The 21,734-nt window shown below is 39.6% G+C and overlaps 1 protein-coding gene across 1 annotated transcript; it reads right to left on the bottom strand.

Moving 5' to 3' along the window:
• Positions 1-5,263: 5,263 nt before the first annotated feature.
• Positions 5,264-20,455, bottom strand: LOC140940233 (DNA helicase B-like). The gene is made up of 4 exons (XM_073389152.1): positions 19,845-20,455; positions 13,068-13,609; positions 6,891-8,282; positions 5,264-6,453 (listed from the first exon to the last, which is right to left on the bottom strand). The coding sequence occupies exons 1-4, from the start codon at positions 20,413-20,415 to the stop codon at positions 5,449-5,451; spliced, it is 3,510 nt and encodes a 1,169-aa protein (XP_073245253.1). The 5' UTR covers positions 20,416-20,455; the 3' UTR covers positions 5,264-5,448.
• Between the last annotated feature and the right edge of the window lie 1,279 nt (positions 20,456-21,734).

Here is a 21,734-nt window from a genome sequence, read left to right on the forward strand (position 1 = left end):
GTACTCCCAAACATTTTGGATAGGTGTGTGTCTAAACCCTGACAGGACAGGAGCCACGGCTCCTGCAGGAGCACATGACCCTGACCGTGTTTAAGCTAAGGATGGGAAAAAAGAAAACTGCCTGAAAAATGAGACCCATTTTAAGGAAAAATAAAAAACTAAGAACTTTACGGAAACAAAAAGCACTTACTTAAATCGCTTTGCCGCGATTACAACGCTAACTAGGCCAAAATGATACCCTACTTAAGGATGGACACCCTCAAAAACCATACCCTACAGGATGGGCTCCTGACCCTATCAATCGGTTCCTGACCCCATATATCTGTCTGATTTCGTTAAAACGTGGCCACTAGGTTTTCGCCTGGCTCTAGGCCAGTCCGGTGTCCGAAAAAGTAGGGGGCTCGTCGTCTTGGTCGGTTCAGGTGAATAACCCAGGGACTGCCCTAACAGTGGGTGGGGTAGGGAGGGGGCTGTTTTGACACAACCCCTCCAGTAATTGACTGGCAGGTACCTTGTCCTTAATTTGCTCTAGCCAGCTGAATCAGGCCTCCGCTGAGACTGCATGATTACCATAAAATTCCGAAAATAAAACCCAAGGCTTATTTTTTAAAAGGCCCTTTTTGAGGGGCGTATTTTCGGAGTCATCTACGGAGGGAAATTTGTGTTTCAAAATCGATTGGGCTAGCCTTATTGTTGGAAGTAAATTCACCGTTTTTTGCTGTTTTACTTTGTATTTGAGAGCAAATTTTCCAAGTACCCCCGGGGGCTTATATTTTGAGGGGCGATTTAAAGGAGGGTTTTTTGCGTTACCGGTTTGGGGGGCTTATTTTTGGAGGGGCTTACTTTCGGAATTTTACGGTATCATGATAATTGCAGAGCTCAGTTGGAGGAGCAGACAGTCACCTATTGTCCTGGGTGGGGAGGGTCACAGTCTTGGTACTAAGGACGTACTTAGCATAAGACCCGTAGACACTCACTGAAGCCATGTTTTCATAAATTTAGTCAGATATATAGGGCTAATAGCCCATACATGGGAGTACCCCATCCCCAACACTAAGTCCGGAAGAGGTCCCTTCCTCTTCTTGTCTCCCTCGCAGCCGTTTTTTTTTTTTTTTTTTACATATTTCACAGTCATGCGACCAAGTGCTGTCGTAGTCAATACGACTAATATGAATGAAAAGCCACGATAATATAATTTTCTTTTTTCTCTTTTCAAATGCCAAGTTTGTATTATATCCCTGTAAAATTGCAAAATCGACCATTAACTGTCAATTTACAATTTAGAATAGGTGTGCCCTAAGGCTTTTGTTTCCAGCCTGGGGTGGGGGAAGTAGTTTAGAACGCAGACGACGTACTTCCGGTTCATTTTCACGTAGTACGACCAGTATTCTGCTTGCAGAATTTAACCGTACTTAGCCTGCGAAAACATCCGTTTCTCTCCGCTCTTCGCCGCTGGGGACGTTTCGCGAGGAGGAACGTCTGCGACTCAGCGACAGAAATTCCATACTGATGACGTAAAATCTGTCCGGAATCCGGTCAGAAGCGCTGATTGGTCGACGGAGTAGTTACATTGTTTTAGCTATTGTTTACGAATGACAGACAAAAGACAAAAGGCTACAAAGGTCAAATGTAAACGCGAAGAATCCCTAACAAAATAGTCAATATTTGTGGAATATAGTCTTCGCTAGAAGAAGCATTTGAGTTTTGCTGGAGCTCGTTGGCAGATGAACACAACACTTTACCAAAATCGACCAGAAGACACGTAAAATTGGACAAATTCGCATTTGGAACCCCATGTCTACTGGATTTATTATGTAAACATTGGTTTGCGTCATCAGCATGGAATTTCTGCCGCAGAGTCGCAGACGTTCCTCCGCGCGAAACGTCCCCGGCGGCGAAGAGCTAGGAGAAACGGATGTTTTCGCAGGCTAAAGTGTACTGCGGGTCGTCGCTTCTCTCGACCCCACAAAAAACAAAAAGTTGGCTGGAGGAGTGACCCGTCTAGCCGGGTCACCCTCCTAAGCCGGCTCAGCTTTTCTACATGTAAACACTTATATTAAGGTCGGTCTTTTAAACGAAGTCTCACTTAGACCACGGTTTAGGAAATCTTTGAACCTCCAAATCTCTTCCTTAGTAGGCTATTTTAAATGCTTTTCTAGTCTACTTGATATGCTTTAATGAAAATGTTCACGATAAGTGGTCAGCTTTGCATAAAAGCGTTTCCCAAACTGAAAATGGCTTTGAACGCGGTTTTGTTAAACACGTTGAACGGCAAACGTCAAGAATTCACGTGACTAGTACATTGCCGTCAGGTTTGCGGTTTGAGGTTCACGTTTGTACGGCTAGATCACGCTCCAGAGGTAAGTGATTTACCGCAAGGTTTTTTGCACACTCTGAAACATCACTCCCACGTTTGAGAGAAAATACTCCTTTTTGGAACTCTTTCGCTAACTAAATAGTGAACTATATTTCAAAAAAACGTACCTTTGAAGGAGTGAACGAATGAATAAAAACAAGCATGGAAGCCTCGAGCTACAACTTCGCGAATCGTAATTTTCTAAATATGGGTAGGCGGATAACGTGAAACCTTTAACCGGAAACCGCGTATTGCCGTTGCGGTAAGATGGCTCAGTCTCGATCTTAAGGTCTCTACTAGCTAAACTCCGTTTAAATAACTGGCCCTTTGGCTCGACGAGCCGGGTCAACATTTTTCTCATCTGCGAGGGAAACAATAACTTCGCACGCGCATCAAGCTTTTTTCACGTTTTCGACAGGATGGGCCATCACAAGGAGATTTCCTTGATTTTCCTTGTATTTTGCCAACCCAAGACTTGAGTTAGCCTGCAAAAACATCCATTTCTCCTCGCTCTTCTGCCATATCATAAGTTTAAGAAAGAATGGAAGTCCTGTCTTCTAACCAACCAAATCTGACCTTGCTTACATGTTCTATCACTGATATTATTTGAGATTTTATTCCTATATTTACTGCTGCCAAATTATTTCAACATGACGGTGTCCAACAAGAAAGCTCTTGCTACTTTGGACACCGTACACAAATGAACTTAATGTCTTTTAGTTAATTATTATTTGTCAGCTTCTTTCTTTTCCTACTTACGTACACTTATGCAAATATCTTATATAGTGTGAATAAAGAATTGAATTGAATTGCTCTTCGCCGCTGGGGACGTTCCGCGCGAAGCGTCCCCAGCGGCGAAGAGCGTAGCCTCCCACGCAGGCGTTTATAGGGGAGCTCGTTTTTCATCCCTCCCAACAAAAGCCTGCTCAACCGAAGACACGTTCCTTCCCAAGCTTAGCCAATCACATTGTACTTTCCAAATTCTGGAAAGTTGACCTTGACCGCAAGGTAATCTGATAATTACTCGATCTGCATGAAACACTGGGAAAGATTTCTGACCTCTAATAAATGTTAGATTCAGAGCGGAAAAAGTAAGAGTTAGAAAAATTTTAGAATACTCCATGCACTGCGTAACCTTAGCGAAGGAAAGAAAAGAAGGAAAACGGTAACTCTAGGGTCACGTTTCAGTCGTGTTTAGCCTGTCAACACTTTATTGCACAACTATAGATCGTTTTCACTGTCACGCAACAAAAAAATAAATTGGAAACCGTCCAGTGGAAGAAGCCGAGAAAATGACATGTTACAAAAGACTAATATATAAACAATTTGTCCAAGTCTCAGGTCTTTGTGGCCCACAGTTTCTGAGTTATTTGCAGAAACGTTTCACGCACCCTTGTAGAGCTTTGTATGGAGACGCCATATTGGTGTACCGTTTTGGTCCACCAATATGGCCGCCGGAAATCAACAAAACATCTGGAGTTCACTTTTTCTATAAAAGCTCTTTCTTTTCACTCGAGAACCAGCCTACGCGCGCATAAACATATCTTGTAATACTTGAAATAGTTATACTGCTGAAAATCAAGAGGAGAGACTTTTTTCAACGAGACAGCATTCCTGTTTTGGTGTCACGCACTGTGAAAACTCGGAAGTTCGTATTGCTGTATTTTCGAAATGAAACATGCTACGGGAATGGAAACTTGAACAAAGATTTATTTTTTGTTTATCTTCAACCTAGTCTAAATAAGAATTCGTAAAACCTCGCTGTTTTGACTTAACAGTTTGATGACGTCACTGTGAAAACCATCTATTGATTGGTCACATACCACGCAAATAAAACAATGGGAAAGGAATGTTGTTTTCGGTTGATCAAACGTTTGTGGGGAGGTATGAAAAACGAGCTCCCCTAAAAACGCCTGCGTGGGAGGCTACGAAGAGCGAGGAGAAACGGATGTTTTCGCAGGCTAGACTTGAGTTTGTGCCTTCGTTCCCTGTTATTTGGGAAAGGTTCGTTGTTACCGACTGAGACCTGACTGGCACTTGAAGTCGATGGTTATATCCTTTAAAAGAGCCGTATAAAACAACAAAAACGAACATAACCACACGAATAAAGTTAATGTTGCGAGCTAAACTGACATTTACTTGTTGTACCTTATGATAGAAATTGTTTAGCTATTTGAATAGCCACTCGACTGGTTTACAGAACTTTTAGCTAGATTATTTATCTCAAAGGAAACTAAATCAAAATTAAAATCTCTGGATTGATAAAGCATGGAATCCAAAGCCGAGTTGCTCGAAAGACGATTAGAGCAAATCCCTGGTTAGTTTCCCTAACAACACATATGCTCTGTTCACAGTTCATTGAGGATTGAAGTCAAGAGCATATCTATACCATAAGAGCATATCAAGAGCATAGTTTCTTATAGACTACGAGTAGTCCCCATTTTTCCTCAGGGATAGTAGAGCGAGCGAAACGCGAGCGCGCGTGAAAATCAACCCACGCGAGAAAAGGCGACACGCGGCATGTGGCCTTTTCTCGCCTGGGGTGATTTTCACTCGCGTTCACGTTTCGCTCGCTCTACTATCCCTGAGGAAAAATGGGGACTACTAGTAGTCTGAGTTTCTTAGCGCTCACAAAATTTTGTCCGCCATTTCACTTCGCTTCATAGGGTGCTACGCCGGGGACTGTGAACTGCTAACAAACAAACTTCCAATCGAGATCTCAGACGCTCTCACGACAAAAATTGGTAGCTGCCCTGTGCGGGCAGCGATAATAATTTAACAATGAGTTATTACTTTTTTGGCGCAAATTACACGTCAATATGATCAAATGCACCTTAGATTTACATCTAACCTAAATATACAAGCAAATTATTTAACATTGTCCTATATAAATAAATTAACAGCCGAAAAACTTAAAAGAGAAATATTTAAAAATTGTCCTAAAATATAAATTAAAATTAAAAACTAAATCTAAAACTAAAATTCACGAGTAATCTTGCTAAAAAAATAAAAATAATTTTAGCTCTCAATTCATTTAGAAAAGTTTTAAGTGAATTAATTGAAAAGGTCATGATGTTATAATAAAGAGGGCATTAGGCACACTCGCTATGAATCCACCACTTTCTTGAACCCTCGTTAAAATAGGTTATTTTATCCTTAAAGTTAATATTTGTCTTGCAAATTCTGCACCGGGAAGGGAAATCTGCAAGGATAACTTTCCTCGATCCCAATGAATTGTGCTTTAAGGGGCTAACCGATGACAGCGAAGATGCAAAACAATTCAGTGGCGTTTGCGGTGGTGCTTTTGAAGAGAAGATATGTTCAGAATTTTCTGAATCTGGGTGCTTCCTTTTCAGGGGTGAAGTTGGGAGAGCGCCAGCCACTGATGAACTTGTCTGCTGGGTTTGTATACTGGTGCCGGGGGAAGTTGTTCTCAGCCTGGATGTGCTATCCTCTTTTGCTCTGCTTTCCTCCAAATTCACAATGTTAGAGACATTTAAAACATTGGGTTGACCTCTATCAACTCTCTCTTCCTGCCAGGAATGGGCATTGTCAACTTCAGGATAAGCGGCGATTGTTTTCACCTCATTTGATTGTGCTTCTTGGGCATCAAATTGTTCCAAGCCATCATCATCGTCATCGGACCAGGATACCTCGAAACATGCCTCTAATTCTCTCAATCTTAATTGGTCAACCGTGTATTCCATGCCGTTAGTATAAGGCCTCTCCTGGTCAGCAGTGTGATGGTTGCTAGAATCACCACTACGGGCCAACCCACAAGGATCGCTAGACTCCACTTGGTGAACCGAGTCATGCATCAGATTAGATTGTAATCTTTGAGGACCAGTTTGATCGCTGGCTTCTGAGCTTTGACCTTCAGACCAAGGCGGATCGCAGTAGTGCAGTTGTCGAGTTATGTCTTCCTTCAGTTTTGTCTGCCGCGGTTCAGGACAAGTATGGATAGCTTTCTGCAGGTAGCTTGGATTGTGAATGATTATTACGCGTCGTATACCACGCGTGATGGCTGTATACACATGCTGCCAGTTTTGGTAATGTGGACACCCTACCACGTATACCAATGTCTCTATCTCAGAGCCCTGATAGAAAAAATAAAATGCTGTATGTAAGATCTTGCAAAACTTTGTGAATTTCAGACTTGGCAAGTTAAATAAGAGGTTTCAAATCTAAATCGGGAAGTTGTCATAAGTAATCATCCAAACGGAAAACTATTGGTAGAATACATGGGCGCACCACTCTGAAGTTTTTCTTAATAATACACTGAGGATGCCATACTCTCTAAAACTTATATTTCTCCGTCGTAGGTATGTTCAGAAACAAAAAGGGTTGCTCAGAAGACATACACTTGGAGAAGTAAAAAGAAACTAGACTGTCTTCAATGTTGTCATTATATTTTTGTGAACATTCTTTTCCGAGTTCCTTTCTTTACCTAACTATTTTGTTAGATCAAAATAGTTGCTATGATGTAGAACTTCAGTCAAGTGTATGAAATAACATACTGTGTAATCATTTTTACCTGGAATGTATGTATGGTTCGTGCCCAAGCATGACACAGTTTGGCAGCCTTTAGTTCTCCAAACCTGATTTTTAGTCTCGTTTTTAGCATCGTTTGGCCACTGACCAAGATGAAGTAAACTTTCTTTTTTCCCCGACTGTCTTGCTCCTCAGTGATATCATGGATGAAGAATATTTCTCCATTGCATAACTTGACAGGCCTCTTTCCATATACATCATTGCATTCCACATTACGCCTGATACAGATTTTGTCCCCAATTTGATAATCAGGTTTCCTGCTCAAAAGGGAGTGGTTGTTGTAATGGCGAGCGCATTGCTCGTTGATGAGATTGCAATCTACATTGCGGAATGCCACAAATTGTGAGGACTTGGGGTCTTGCAACTCCTCTCGTTTCAAGACATCGTTTATAACCTGTTTGACAACGTCTGTCTCTCTCTGTTTGTCACCTCCATATAAGGAACAATCTATTGAATGAAACCTTCTCAAATCATCAAAATGTGGCATCTGTCTGGGAGGCTGTGAAATTTTGACAGCATTTTGAACGATAAGGTCAGAGTCCGAGCGATGATTTGTTTTCAGCGTGACAGCAACACCATGCATTGCAAGTGTTTGGTATACATCACAAAGAAAATTGCCTGGCTCAATAGAGGGCAGCTGCTTTATGTCTCCCAAAAGGATGACTTGCTGCAGCTTTGACCACTCTTTCAGGCAGCTTAGGAGTTTGGAAAAAACTTTGACTGAGACCAGACTGCACTCATCACACACGAGCAGACGCACATTGTGGAACTTCCAATCATTTTCTTCCTGAGACTTTTGTTCCCAGTTTATGAAGCTGTATATTACTGAGTGTAGTGTGTATGCTTCAAGCCCAATTCGGCTCCCTAATATTGAAGCAGCTTTGCCAGTTGGAGCTGTCAGTAACACTGCTTCATCAACTTCCTTTTGCTTCTTCTTTATCTTTCTGGTTACCTCCTTCTGGTGGGTTGAATCTTTGTCATGATCAGCTTGCATATTTAGCCCCGAGGAATGGCATGACTTGGCTTCTTCAGGAATAGCATCAAGAATTACAGCATGGTTATCATCTAAATCATCACAGAAATCTTGGAAAACTTCTTTTTTCATCGAATCTTTGTCACCTTGAGTATCCGGAATTAAAGAATGGCATGGCTTGGCTTCTTTGGGAACAGTATCAGCAATACCGGCCGTGAGCTGATCATCTACATCTTCACAGAATTCTCTGCGAATCTCTTCCTTTTTTCTCTCCAGTGCTTTCAACAAGACTTTTGAGACTACAAACGTCTTGCCACAACCTCCACGCCCGGACATCACAACAACAGGCTTCTCTGTTATCAACTTGGCTGCCTTAATCTGGTCTTCGTCTCCCTCAAATTCCTGCAGTGACCCAACACAGACTTGATTAGAACCATTAATGACATCAACTGAAAATGATTCTATTGCACAACATTACATTTACCAATTTTTTTAAAAAATCTACACTGTAATGAGGCTTTTCGGATTTGTTTAGTAAGAAGGGGAATGACCAAAGTAAGACTACACTGTGCAAATCAAATTGGCATTCATTGGCTGAATGCATGCCTTATTTACCTATTTAATTGATGTGCATTTAGTTCGTTGTTTGAGGCATTACATTTTCTTTGAGTTGTTTTCCTACTCGTATATTGCACACATTTTAGGCATCCTACTGATGAACAGCTATGACCTATTATGGATATTTCGAGCAACAACAATTGCTGTCTGTCCTCTTTGAACTGATAATTCAAATCTTTTTCCTTTAATTTGCATAAAGTAAAGTAGTTTGGGCCAGGTTCCCGCAAGGTTGATTAGCTAATCCAGGTTAAGATTTAAAAAAGTTAGGTAGGTCAGAGTATAAATTTGTGTTATCATAACTGTATCTTGTAAGTTAAGGCTTATATTGTTATAAGCTTCAGAACTTATCTGTTCTTTGACAAAAAAATAATATTGCTTACAATTTGGCTTATTTATTTATTTACCAGCTTCTCTGGACACAGGCCTACCCAGAGGGAATGTGCATGAACGGGACTCATAGGTCCCATGCAAGGTGCCATCTCTGCCCAATCCCACAACTCGTAAAGGTTAGCCACACCACTGGGGTCTACGATCCCTACTCTTTTCGATAGTGATGTAGGTTCTTTTACGTCCCACAAGAACAAATCAGTGAAAGTGCTGTGAGATGGGACCTAAATTTTTTCATCCTTGTCCAAGAAGACTAAAAAGCCTAACCATTTGCAGATGTCATTACAAAGGCAGCACTTTCTTTTCAACCCTTGGTTAAACTTAACCACACAATTGAAGATTAATGCCACTATGTACTGTTTAAAGTAGTTTTGCATCTTTCTCTCACTTTGCAATGTAAGGTTTTAATTTGTACCAACAAATATAAATTATACAACATTTTTTTTTAGTTTCAAGTTAACAATCAATAACACACATACAGTACTCAGAACAAAACAATACAACAAACCAAGCCCAGTTGTGAGTGTCATAAATGTATGTGTTAGAAAAATAGAGGACCTAAACTAGAGACCAACCTGGGCTGTCATTAAGGATTAACAACAGGGACCAAAAATTTTCCCCAGCTATTATGAATGTGGTCCCTGGCTACTTTCATTGGAAAAGAGAAGAAATATAAAACCAAAGGAAATCCCTAGCTGTTTTATTCCCTGTCTGCTTGTTGTATTTATCAGGCAACTTGAAATCTTGGTGACAACCCTGGCAACTCTCTTGAACAACAGCAATAATGATTTATTTCATATATCATTAACAATAATATATTATTAAATTGAAACAATTTTTCTTTCTTAAATACTTATCAAGGAATCATTTGCAACATTTTAAGACTAAACAGATGTTGGTGTCATATCCAGCAACAAATGCCCTGCTAAATTGGACATTATTAGGGGTTCAGCCAGAGATAATTATTGTCTCTGCAATGATTCTGTGATCTCCCATTTATCATCATTATTATTTATTCTTTAGCATCCCTATTATATACCCTATCCTGCCTCACACGTCTCTCTAGTATACAAATTTGGGCGCAAGAGAAGGCGTTGCCTGCATGCAGACATCTTCTATTTCCTTTGTTGCACGCGTGCAACAAAGGAAATAGGAGACATCTGCACGCAGGCAAGAGAAGGCAGGAAGGAGGAAACAGCCTCTTTCCTTCTTTCTCCTTCCTATTGTCACTTGCACTTCATCAAAGGTCACTAGCATTTTGCATTTGCCTTTGTTTGCGACCAGGGCACGATAAAACCTAAGGACCTGAGGAGGCGGCAGTTACCAACCTGCTGATTCATGAGAAAGTTTTGTTTTCTTAAGGTGGCTCGTACCAGTTTCCCTCTTTTTTGACCGTTTTTTTTTTGTATTTTAATACATTTTTATTTTGTTTTTACAATAAATTCATGTACTGCAATGTTTTACACACTGACCCTTATGAACACGAAAGAAAAATACAAAAAAAGAAAAGCAACCTAAACATACATACATAGCACACACAATTATATACTGATAAAACACACCCCTCCCCAGTACATTCTTCTCTATTTACATGAAAAAATTGATAAATGAAGTAAGCAGCAAAAGGATTGTATGCTAATCAAATTTATATTTGCTTCATTTCATATTGTGGGTCTGCAGCTTATTGTCTGACTTACCGATCACTGTCTCGATTAAGAAAACAATGTTAACTTTGGAGTTAAGAACTCTAATGAAGGGTGAATATTTGTTCTGTCTACAAGAGTATAGGTATTGTTTTGCCAGTAATAAAATATGATTCACAAATATCTTGTCCTTGCATCCAATAATACCAAACAGTATACCTTTGTCTGAAAGATTTTCGAGCTTGACTTCATGATCAACAAGACATTTTATAGCCTCAGCCCAGAAGTTCTTAGTATAATGACAAGACAGAAAAAGATGTTTGAGGGATTCATCTGATTCACCACATAAGGAGCATGCTGGAGATGGTATAACACCGATTTTGCATAAGAAGGTATTTGTCACAAGGCATCTGTTTAGTAATTTATACTGAAACTCGCAAGTCTTTGTATCCAAGGCAATGTGATATGGCAAGCTGTAAATTTTTTCCAGTTCAAAGTGTAAATGAGCATTAAACTTTAGTTTAGCAGTTGGTGGAGCGACGGTTCTGTTTCAAAGTTCTTTATAAACAATTTTTGAATACACTTTTTCAAGTAAAACAATTTGACCATTTAAGCTGAACTTTATCTCATCACGCACAATGAATGGTGTGACACCTGTAGAGATGCATGTTTTTAACAATTCACACCATTCAGTTGGTAGAGAATCGAATAAAGAGAAAGGCCTTAAGGCATCTAATTGTGACAGGTGCAAGAATCTCAACTCGTTTTTGATTATAAGTTCATTTTTATTCGCGATTAAATCACCCACTCAAAGGATTCCTTTCTCAGCGAGATTTCAAAAATACACACACAAATAAATTTGTGCGTGATAAAGATAACTTTTGACAAGTCTTCTATCTAAATCCTGTACATTTAAATTATTTACAGCAGAGCACTTTGAAAAACTTTTTTAGCATTCTTCCTAAAAGGCTGGTAATTTGATAGTCAATTTTTTCAAGTCAAAGTCAAAACAAAAGACTTATTTATCCCCCAACATGTTTCAGTTAATGCAGGATTGTTTTCCATCCACTCAGTTATTCATTGGCTAGTTCAATCCAAAGCCATGGCAGCACTTTTGTAGAGTTAGATTATACAATGAATGCTTGACTTAAAACAACCATAATTTTGTCATCAGCAGTTACCATGACAATGTATCTTAAGGATTATTTGGACCTAAAGGCAAACAATATGCACCACAGAGGTACATGTTTCCAGGAGCAGGCTGGGAAATTTAGGAGCTACTTTCACTGAAATGTCATTCCCTCATTTTAAGCCCTATTTTACGCAAATGCGCCATTGTTACCTTTACACAACAATATAAACGACTGATTCCAAAATTTTACTCTGTCTTCAATGTTCTTTTTCCAAAATACCTGGCCCATAAAAAGGAAAGCTTCTTATACTTTATTACTTTTCCATATATTTATTCATTTCCTTGTGGCATGTGAGAATTGGATTGGACCACAACCCGTGTATTTTTTAAAAGTACTTCTTTAATAATATTTTAGTAAACCTTCAGGCCGTGTCAGGTGGTAAGAGGTGTTGCTTCAGGCAGTAAATTTTACCGGGTTACCACCTGATAAGGAGAACACTGCTGTTTCCTGTCAACTCTGACAAAACATGAAAGCAATAAAAATAGGGGGTCACAGGACTTGTTTTCTTCTAAAATACTTTGAGAAATGACAAATTCCCATGTGTGTTTTTGTGGTTGTAAAATCTGAATCCTATAAGAACATAGGTTACTCATGCGCTGTGTTGACTACCGCTGACTGTTGCGTGTACACTCGTAGGCATCCTTTGAGTTTGTTACAGTCATTGCAGAGAAGAAAAAAATTACACGCATCCAATTTACGCATTGTTATTAGGTTTTCTCATTCAGGGTAATGTTTAGTCACTCAAAACATTGCCTTCTGGACTAACTTTTCAACATAAGCAACAAAGCAAAGTGCCAAAGACAAAATTGTTTGCGGAGACTGACGGGAAAATTGACTTAAAGTGTTCAATTTTCATTATCAACTTGTAAGGTAAACATGATCCAAATGATGAAATGTAGCCAAGAAGATAAAGTGTGGCTAATTGTGGTAGTATTCTAGCTTATTATTTTTGTAGTTATGCTAGTACTTAGAGTGTCATTGCTCTTCTAGTACTTAAGAGTGTCATTGGCCTTCTAATTCCTGTCATGATCTATCGCGGTGCACATTGCATGCAAGTATTCGTTTTGAAACTTACGCACTGAGCGGAGAAATGAAAATATATATTTAAAACAGGATTTTTTTACGGTGTATTAACAGTTAGATAAACATGAATTTTATTGAAAACAGGCCAAAAGTAACTTTGCACAAAAATAGCAGCACACTACCATAGTAGTTTTCTGTATCTTGCACATACAAAGTGAAGTGAGATGCACGCGCAATGGACTCCCCATGCAAGAAAACTAGTACTGGCCACCTTAACTATATTGTGAGGACACATACATATTTCAAACCACTTACAATATTACCTGTTGCTCAACAACAATGTTACCAATCCACGGTTCCTTATGCATGATGTATGACAAGTTGTTTGCGATTCTTTGTTCAAACCGACGAAGGTAAGGTAAAAAGACAATCCGTTCATCACCCAGATGGTCATCACAAGTCTCCACTGCATCTATTGAGCTCAGATAGGAAAGACTCTCCTCCCAGTGCCTTACATTAGTTTCCCATCCTTTCAGCTGCGAGAGATGTACGTAAGTGTGCCCAAACTTACGGATCTTTTCACAAAGTTTGTAGTATAAACGCAATGCATCTTTCATAATAACTGGCATTTTCTGGAATAGATTACATTCCTGAAAAGATGTTAGCTTAGCTTCACATCCTGACAGGTCATACCTTGAACTGAGAACAGTCCAGTAGCCAAAAATCCATGGCTCCATGTTGATGGCCCTCTCTAATTCTTGCAGTAACTCTAGGGAACATTCATCAAAGATGGAACGAACATGACGAGGTAATAATCGGTGAGCAAAACGTGTAAATTCTGGCACCAGGAAAGCTTTACCAGTGGCTGCAAATATAAAAGTAAAGCGGAAACAGAAAATAATTTTCAAATAATATTAAAAATTAACTTAACCCTAGAGGGAAAGGTATAGATATGGAGACTCCTATTACTATTAATTGACATATCAAATACAAGGTATAAGTTTATTCAAACATGAGAGAAAATGATGAGCAAGAAAATTAATTTTTATGCTCATTGGAAAAATGAAAGTTTACATGCATTTTCAAAAACACTTGCAACAATAGCTTTAAAAAGCTTTTCTGGGTTAGCAACAACATAACAGGGTGGACATGTTGGTTAACAAAACAAAACAATTTTTTCCTTTCACAGAATTTGAATGAAAAAACGTTAGGCTCCTAGAGTAGGGAAGAGCTTGTACTCTTGTCAACCAACATGGCCGCTGTGTCATTAGTTTCAAACCAGCAATACTAAGAAAGCCACAAAATAAAAAGTGGTACACTTTTTTAACAGCTCTTCCCCTCCCCAAATACAAAATTATAAATATTATAGTACTACATGAGAAATTTCTGCAATTTGATTGGCTTAGAGCAGCTAAATTTGAAATACCTACATGTGAAAATTACAAACCTTTTGTGGGTAGTAGTATAAACAAATAATAGCATGATTTGTACGTGACATTTGGCATAAATACCACTTGTGAAATTGTCTCAAATTTCACTCGCCTAACGGCTTGTGAAATTACGTATAACAATTTCGAAATATCACTTGTGGTATTTATGCCAAATATCACTACAAATCATGCTATTACCTACACAAATATATAGGTATGTACCACAGAATAGGGTATGAAGTCCTCGCTGCTCAAGCATACTGAGATCTCTCAATTTCATTTTTTCAAATGTACAACTGTATCAACTAAATTACAAAACATGCTACTGTTAAGACAGTGCAAACACTGTTAAAATATTCACAATACAGAAAAGAAATAGAATCCACTTGTTTTGAAGCCAGGGATTTGAACTCCAAGCATTTTTTTGCTCAAATAGCCTACCCCAACAACATCATATTTGGTTAACAGAGAACAAATTCCCCACCCCTCCAACTGAGAGCAGGGTTCATCGGGATTTTTGGATCCACTTTTTCTAGACGTTTTCCAAATAAAACAATAATTTCTTTTCCAAGACTCAAAGTTATCAAATAGGTGATCAATAGAGAGTCAGACCTTTAAAAAAAAAACGCAGGAACAAAGCTTTTTCCATGATGCACTGCAAATGTACAGGCGAGACTGAATAAGATTTGACCAACACAAAAAAAATTTCACCTGTTATGCACATGTATGTTGCAGCCTTCAAAAAAAACTCAAGACTTTTTACCATTTTTTCAAGACTTTATCTCTATTTCTCAGACTTTTTCCAAGTCTGAAAAATTGCTGGGCAAATTTCAAGACTTTTCCAAGAATTCAAGACTCTGTGGGAAGACTGTGGGACAAATGTGTTTCACTGAATCAATAGCCATTACATCTTGCCACAATTTGTGAAATTTGACCCATTCGCCCCTGAGCTGCCTGTAACCACCCATGCAGATTCACATCCTTTCTACTGCTTGTGACGTCATCAGTTTTAATGGTCAAGGGCAACTTTGTCCACTTACTTGTGCAGAGTGAAGAGATCTTTCAAACCATACCAGAATGAGCACAATTCAGTCAAGGACACCGCAGAAAAAAGGCAAAAAAAAACATGTAACATTGAAAGGGTTGTCAGAAAGTTTTGAAGTAGACGGCTGAGTTGTCAAAGTAAGTGGCCAGTCCAGGGATACTTTATTTAATATATAGATTTAGCCAGGGCTAAAAGCGAGGCTCCCATTAATAAATTTATAATTTAAATCAAACAATAAACTTGTATTCCACAATTCAGTTAACTTTAGAGCACATTCGTGTGACTTTTCAGGGAAAGGCTAAGTGATTTTACAAAAAATAATTTGCAAACAGCCCAAGAGTGAACCAAATCTCACATCGAGTTGGCTCTTGATCACAGTAGATTAATTAGGCCTGGAAAAAACATTCCGGCCGAATTTTTTGCGTTTGACAAGTTTATTTTACAAAATCTTGCCAACAAATCTGGGTGCGTGTAAACCAACCTTTTATATCATTTATACATCACATCTGAGGCGAAACAGTACTATGAGGCACTGTTTTTATCATACAGACCCCGGAAAACAGAATGCAGTATTTCACAATATTGCGATACAAATTGCTCTTCAGGACGATCGAAGCACGCGTGGGCTTTAGCCGTAAACCGTTGAAAAAATTTTCAAAATCATCTATACGGCCAGCCGGTTCTGACTTTTACAGTGCTAGCAGTGGCGAGTATTTGAACGAACATTAACAGAGTTACGCTCCAACATAATAAAGAATCTATTATGTTTATTTTTTATTTTAAAACGGTTTTACGCGCGGCATTTTGAGTACTCCGGGAAGCGTTGTTTACTGAACGACTGAAAACAATCGGCACAACGATTGAAATTACAAGAGAGAGTACTAACAGTCAATAAAACAAATATAATTCTGTACAACTTATACAGAGACGACAATTTTCATTCAGGAAGACAAGTATTAAAGTGTCTCTAAAAATCCTGAGTCTTCGAGCTTAAAGCTGAAGTTTATGTTTTAAGCCGGCTTCCCGGTGTTTGCTTTTTTTAAAGACGAACTCGAGGCAAGAAAACCGCTCAAACCTTTCTTTTACAGCCAGAATTATAACTAAATATTCTTTGAAACGTTTTCTTTCTATTTGCGGTGAAAAAATGTCTAAAGGCTTTTTAAAGATCTGTAAGCTTATAACAAACCTGATACTCGGTCAGATCATTGTCTCAAATATTACAAAAGTGCGTAAACAAAATAGCCGCATCAACTACGCTCGACTTCATTAAATTAGGAATAAAAAACAAACATCAAATACAATAATTACTTAGGCTTACCACTCGAGATGCAGCTCCTGAAAGGTATCAAGTAACGCCAGTATCGCTTCAGACTTTGCAACCCTCTTACGCATTAAGCAAGATGAAAACGAAAACGATGCCATCCGAAATCGGATTTCCGACTTTGACTCAATCAAAAACCCAATAAACAAACTGGCCATGAATAACAGAAGACTCCTGATAGCAGCTGAATTTCATTTTGTACATCCAGTGGAAAAAGAAAGTTAAAAACATCACAAGTTGACACAAAACTCTGTCAGCTTCAGCTGTCAAAGTAAACAAGATTCAAGATGCTGCATAAATTTTCCGCATGAACTCATCTGTCAAATTTTGACCAATCAGAGCATAAAAATTGGACGTAGAGCGTGACCAACGCGTGAACATGGCGAGAAAAAACAAAAGAAACTGTCTTCCCTGCCTGTAGCAGCTGGCTGAATTTTCGCGTCCGAGGTCAGTTTGAAATCAAAATTTTAATTGTGCGGCACATAAACACAACATATTTCATATGAATTTAAAAAAAATTAAACTTGAGCCTGCGATCATTTGAAAACCAGTACCTTGTCAGCGGATAACTTCAAAAAAACACTTGACCTCGATGGGTCGACACCTGAGCCCGCGATATAGTCAAGTGATACTGGTCAGCGGATACCTTGTTTTGACAGCTGTCAATGGATCACAACATTGACGTGTATCAGTTTTCCTGTGCTCCGATCCCAAACTAGCTAGAAAGTATGAGACTGAGCATTGATCGCAATCTAGTAAAGTAATTAACTGGTCAGCGGACAGCTTCCAAATAAATGACGTCACCTCAATGAGTTGAGCCCGCGATATGGTCATGGGATACTGGTCAGTGGCTATCCTGTTTTGACAGGTGTCAATTGACCATATTGTGAATGTCCAATGTAAAAGATGTGGACTTGGCAAGACACGCCTGAGACACCCCTCCCTTCCTTTTGATAGTCTCCCCTACCCCACCCGTACAATCCGTAGACGCGTACGTACGTACGTACGTACGTACGTACGTACGCTCGGTCAATCACGTGACAACCAAAGGAAAAGAGGTTGACCATAATCTATGGGTATGGGGCTCTGTCCCACGCGCGCTTCGCGCGCGTGGGAGCCCCGCTAAAAAACCCCATCCACAAGGAAATGCCAAGCATAGTAGCTGGCCGATACTAACCAAGTAGGCAGCGAGTTTTGCCACCAGCTGGCTTCTTTTGACACCCCTGACTGTCCTGAAAATTTCCTTGAAAATCTTGTTCCACTACACACCTACCTTTCCTTTCATCTAATCCTAAGATCCAAAATGCTTTCCTAAAAACTTTTCCCACCAAAATGAAGCCTACTAAATGCCCAGCAAGCGAAAAAAAAAACGAGGCAAGAAAAGCGAAAAAAAGGGGAGGAGAGAAAGAGAAAAGTAAAAGTCAAGACTGCTGTGTCACTTTTAAACCCCAAAACATGCCTGAACTTTGCAAGCAAATATTTTGCATCTGGATTAGAAGGCCGCGAAGTGAACGACCTGCAAACAGCTTTGTGGTGAGTTTTAGCTCTGTATAGCACGACAGCGACCAGAAAACCGCTTGACTATCGTCAAAACGCGCTTTTCCGCAAAATATCCAGGAACAAATGGGTTAATAGCTGTGAAGCCAGTGGTACAATCATGTTTTTCACAGCCTTTCAACTTATCATTTTGCAGAAACTGTTATTTTAAAGGTTCATCACTTGAATGGTTGTATACATTTGAATAAGATAGAGAGGATAAAAAAAGATGGCTTGTTATGTTCTCCTTGACCGCCATCTTTCACAGCTGTATACATGTACCTTCAGATCCTTGTCAGAACAATGGCTGACATCTTTGATTACCACTTATTCAATTACACAGTAATGCAACTGGTAACTGAGTGACTCCCATTCCACAATGACATCCATGATCGGAGGAAATTCACAAGTCCCCACTGCTAGGGTTAGATACATTAAGCCGGCATAATTTTGGGCATAATGCTTTAGTCAGAGCATCAAGCATAATGGCCACTTTTTTCAGCATAATGTGAATGATAATGAAAAAATAATAATAATTTCCATAACTGTACTACGAAATTTTTACTTTCAAGTGCTTTCAGTAAGGATTAACTTATTGGCCGTATTTATACTAGAAGACGTCTTAGAAGTCCAGACGCATTAAATGTCTGACTGTTAAGTGCGTCCCGTTTTAATACTAGATGTCTTAAACCCTTATTCATCTGTTAAGTGCATTGGACGCACTTAACTTCAGACATTTTATTCATCTCACGTTTAATGCATCTGCCGTATTTCCCGTATTTATACAAGACGTCTATGTTGTCTAAGATGTTTTAAATGTCTCAGACGTCCTCTGGTATAAATACGTCCATTCAAAGGCTTGATTACTAGTTTCAATGTCTTGTTGCACCGTTGCATCATTTTGCTAGTCTGCTAAGGCTGGCCAATTGTCTATCCACCATGGCTGCCAGTTCGAAATTTGTAACAGATGTGGTAAAATGTTGTATTAATGTCTGCGGGGATGCAAAAGGGCATCAAATACAGCCAAGATCAGTCAAGCATAATGCTACTTTTCGAGCATAATTTTAGGCATAATGCCATTGTTTTGAGGGTAACCCTCAAAAGCATAAGGCTCAAATTTTCGAGCATTATGTATCTAACCCTACCAACCGCGGGACTTGGTGTCAACACCAACTTCCTCTGTCAAATTCCCTATCAATTTTCAAAATCTGAGGACGTGGGGGGTTGACAGCCGGGGGGGGGGGGGTACTGTCATATATGGGCTATATAGGTATGTGCCGCTGTGAAGGGTACGGTTTTCAAGCAGTTTACTCTAGGATAGGGTATATAAATCAGAGAGTTTGGGTCTAGGATAGGGTATCATTTTTCCGGAAACTAGTCAGTTGGTTGAAGATTTTATCTAGACTAGGGAAACAGCTACTCTAGGATAGGGGGGATTCGGGGAGTTTACTCTAGTATAGGGTAGCAAAATTCAGCTGAACTAACTCTGGTATAGGTTAAGGGTTCCAGGGTCCCTGTGGCACATCCCCACCCAGAAATTCCTATAGTACCCCCCCCCCCCCCCCGGGGTTGACAGCCGCGTACGTGTATGTTGTGGTTTTTCTTCGGTTCACTTTTCGAACCACATTTATTAATTTTTTTAGTCGTTCTATCTGGTTAACAAAATTTTAAACCAAAGACAATTAAAACAACAAAATATATGTGGGGTCAAGAGGATGTATCCTAGAGGTCTATTTCCACGCAGAAAGCTTATTAAAATTAAACTTACGTGCATGATGAAGCGATGTTTGAATCTGGTGCGCGACCTCCTCGTGGTCTTCACTAGAATGACTAAATTGATTCAAGTTTTCCAGCAGACTATTTAATGATGGTCTAAGGTTGTTGTTTCTGATGAATTCCAAAAACATCGTCACATGTTGCTCGTGTACTTCGCACGCCTGCAAAAACAGAGACAAAATATCTTTCCCAAGACCATCATCCGTTCGATACATGTAAGAAGGTAGTGAGGAAGCCATCTTTTCGTGCTTCGATGATTTAACTGTGTTAACTTGTAATTCTACTCTCCACCAAGGTTTAGAGAACAGGGGATCAAATTTACCACGCACCCGAGCGACTCCTGGTTTCTCGTAGAAACTACCGTCCTTTCGCTGCAGTTCTTTCATTTCTTGCACAACTGGGCGAAGTTGACGCGCTGGCTTTTTGATACTGAAGTCGAAATCAGCGCCTTCGAAGATATCCTCGGCTTCATCTTCACTATCAGTGCCAAAAACAGAGTCATCTCCTCGATCTCTGTTCTCTTCTTTCTTGGTATAAGGAGTGTAGCCAGTGAAAGAAGGCATATCATAGAGATAATAGGAAGCTTTGAAAAGGATGTTACAAATTAGCTTATCGCTTGCAAATTCCCGCGCAAACGTCGTTTAGAGACTTGGTACTTCATATATGGATAACTCAAGCTCGCAAAGTGACATGGGTTAACCACCGCGGTCAAACGTCTATAAAATCGTTATTTTTGTTTTTTATTGCTGGGATTTCATTTACCAGTTAGAGAAAAATGGGCAAAGATGTATAAATCAGTTAGTCAACATAACTATCTTTCCATTTTTCTTAAAATTTTGAGCTTTTTTCGCTGAAAACGCTTCGCGCTAAAAGAGAATCATGTTTGAAAATGGCGCCGATAATAACGTCAGCATCGGTTTTCAATCACTTAGAACTTTTTTAGTAAACTTTTAAAAAGTTTAGTAAAGTAACAGGATGTTGGTAATACCCTAAACTTTCGATAGTGAAAGCAGCAACCTTAACTTTGAAGTATTTCGCTTAACTTTTGCAAATTTCACTCGTTTGACCGCTGTGAACATGGGTTAGCACATCCTCGGGACACAGGGGCAGATAGTGTGGTCGACGGAAAGTCTAAACGGGCTGGAAAAAAGTCAAGAACTTCTCCTCGTTCTTGCCTTTTCTTCCCGCCATTTTTTTGGCCGGTTTTTTGACTTTCCCTAGCCGGCGAAAACAGCCGTTTCTCCTCGCTCTTCGCCGCTAGCGCTGGGAACGTTCTCACGCGGAGGAACGTCTGCGACTCAGCGACAGCTCCATTCAACCAGAATTTCCGGAAATTTCGGTCCAAAACTCAAAGGATCGGTTCGGTCCAACCGGAAAAGTTTCGAAAAAACTGGTCCCTTTTCCCGGTCGGACCGGTCGGAAGTTTGGTTGAATGGATCGCGCCCTCTAACTGATGACGTAAAATCTGTCCGGATATCTGGTCAGAACGGCGGATTGGTCGACGGAGTAGTTACATTGTTTTAGCTATTGTTTACGAATGACAGACAAAAGACAAAAGGCCACAAAGGTCAAATGTAAACGCAGTGAATCTCTAACAAAACAGTCAATATTTGTGGAATATAGTCTTCTCTAGAATAAGCATTTGAGTTTTGCTGGAGCTCGTTCGCAGATGAACACAACACTTTACCAAAATTGACCAGGAGAAACGTAAAATTGAACTCATTTGCATTTGGAACCCCATGACTACCGGATTTATTATCTAAACATTAAACTAGCAGTAGCCGTTGGCTAAGAAATGCGGGCGAAGATGTGATTAATGAAACCCGCTTTTCCTGCACTAAGCTGAGACCAGGCTCTACCTTCGTTTTCCTGGATAAATATA

Source organism: Porites lutea, chromosome 1, assembly GCF_958299795.1.
Source record: "Porites lutea chromosome 1, jaPorLute2.1, whole genome shotgun sequence".
NCBI lineage: Eukaryota > Metazoa > Cnidaria > Anthozoa > Scleractinia > Poritidae > Porites > Porites lutea.

Bases quoted from the DNA above. Each gene is read 5' to 3' on its own strand.
- LOC140940233 (XM_073389152.1), bottom strand. From the start codon at position 20,415: ATGCCTTCTTTCACTGGCTACACTCCTTATACCAAGAAAGAAGAGAAC. The intron at 13,610-19,844 runs GTAAGTTTAATT...TTATATTTGCAG, and splicing joins AACATCGCTTCATCATGCAC to CCACTGGTAAAGCTTTCCTG. The intron at 8,283-13,067 runs GTAATATTGTAA...GGGTCACTGCAG, and splicing joins ACATTGTTGTTGAGCAACAG to GAATTTGAGGGAGACGAAGA.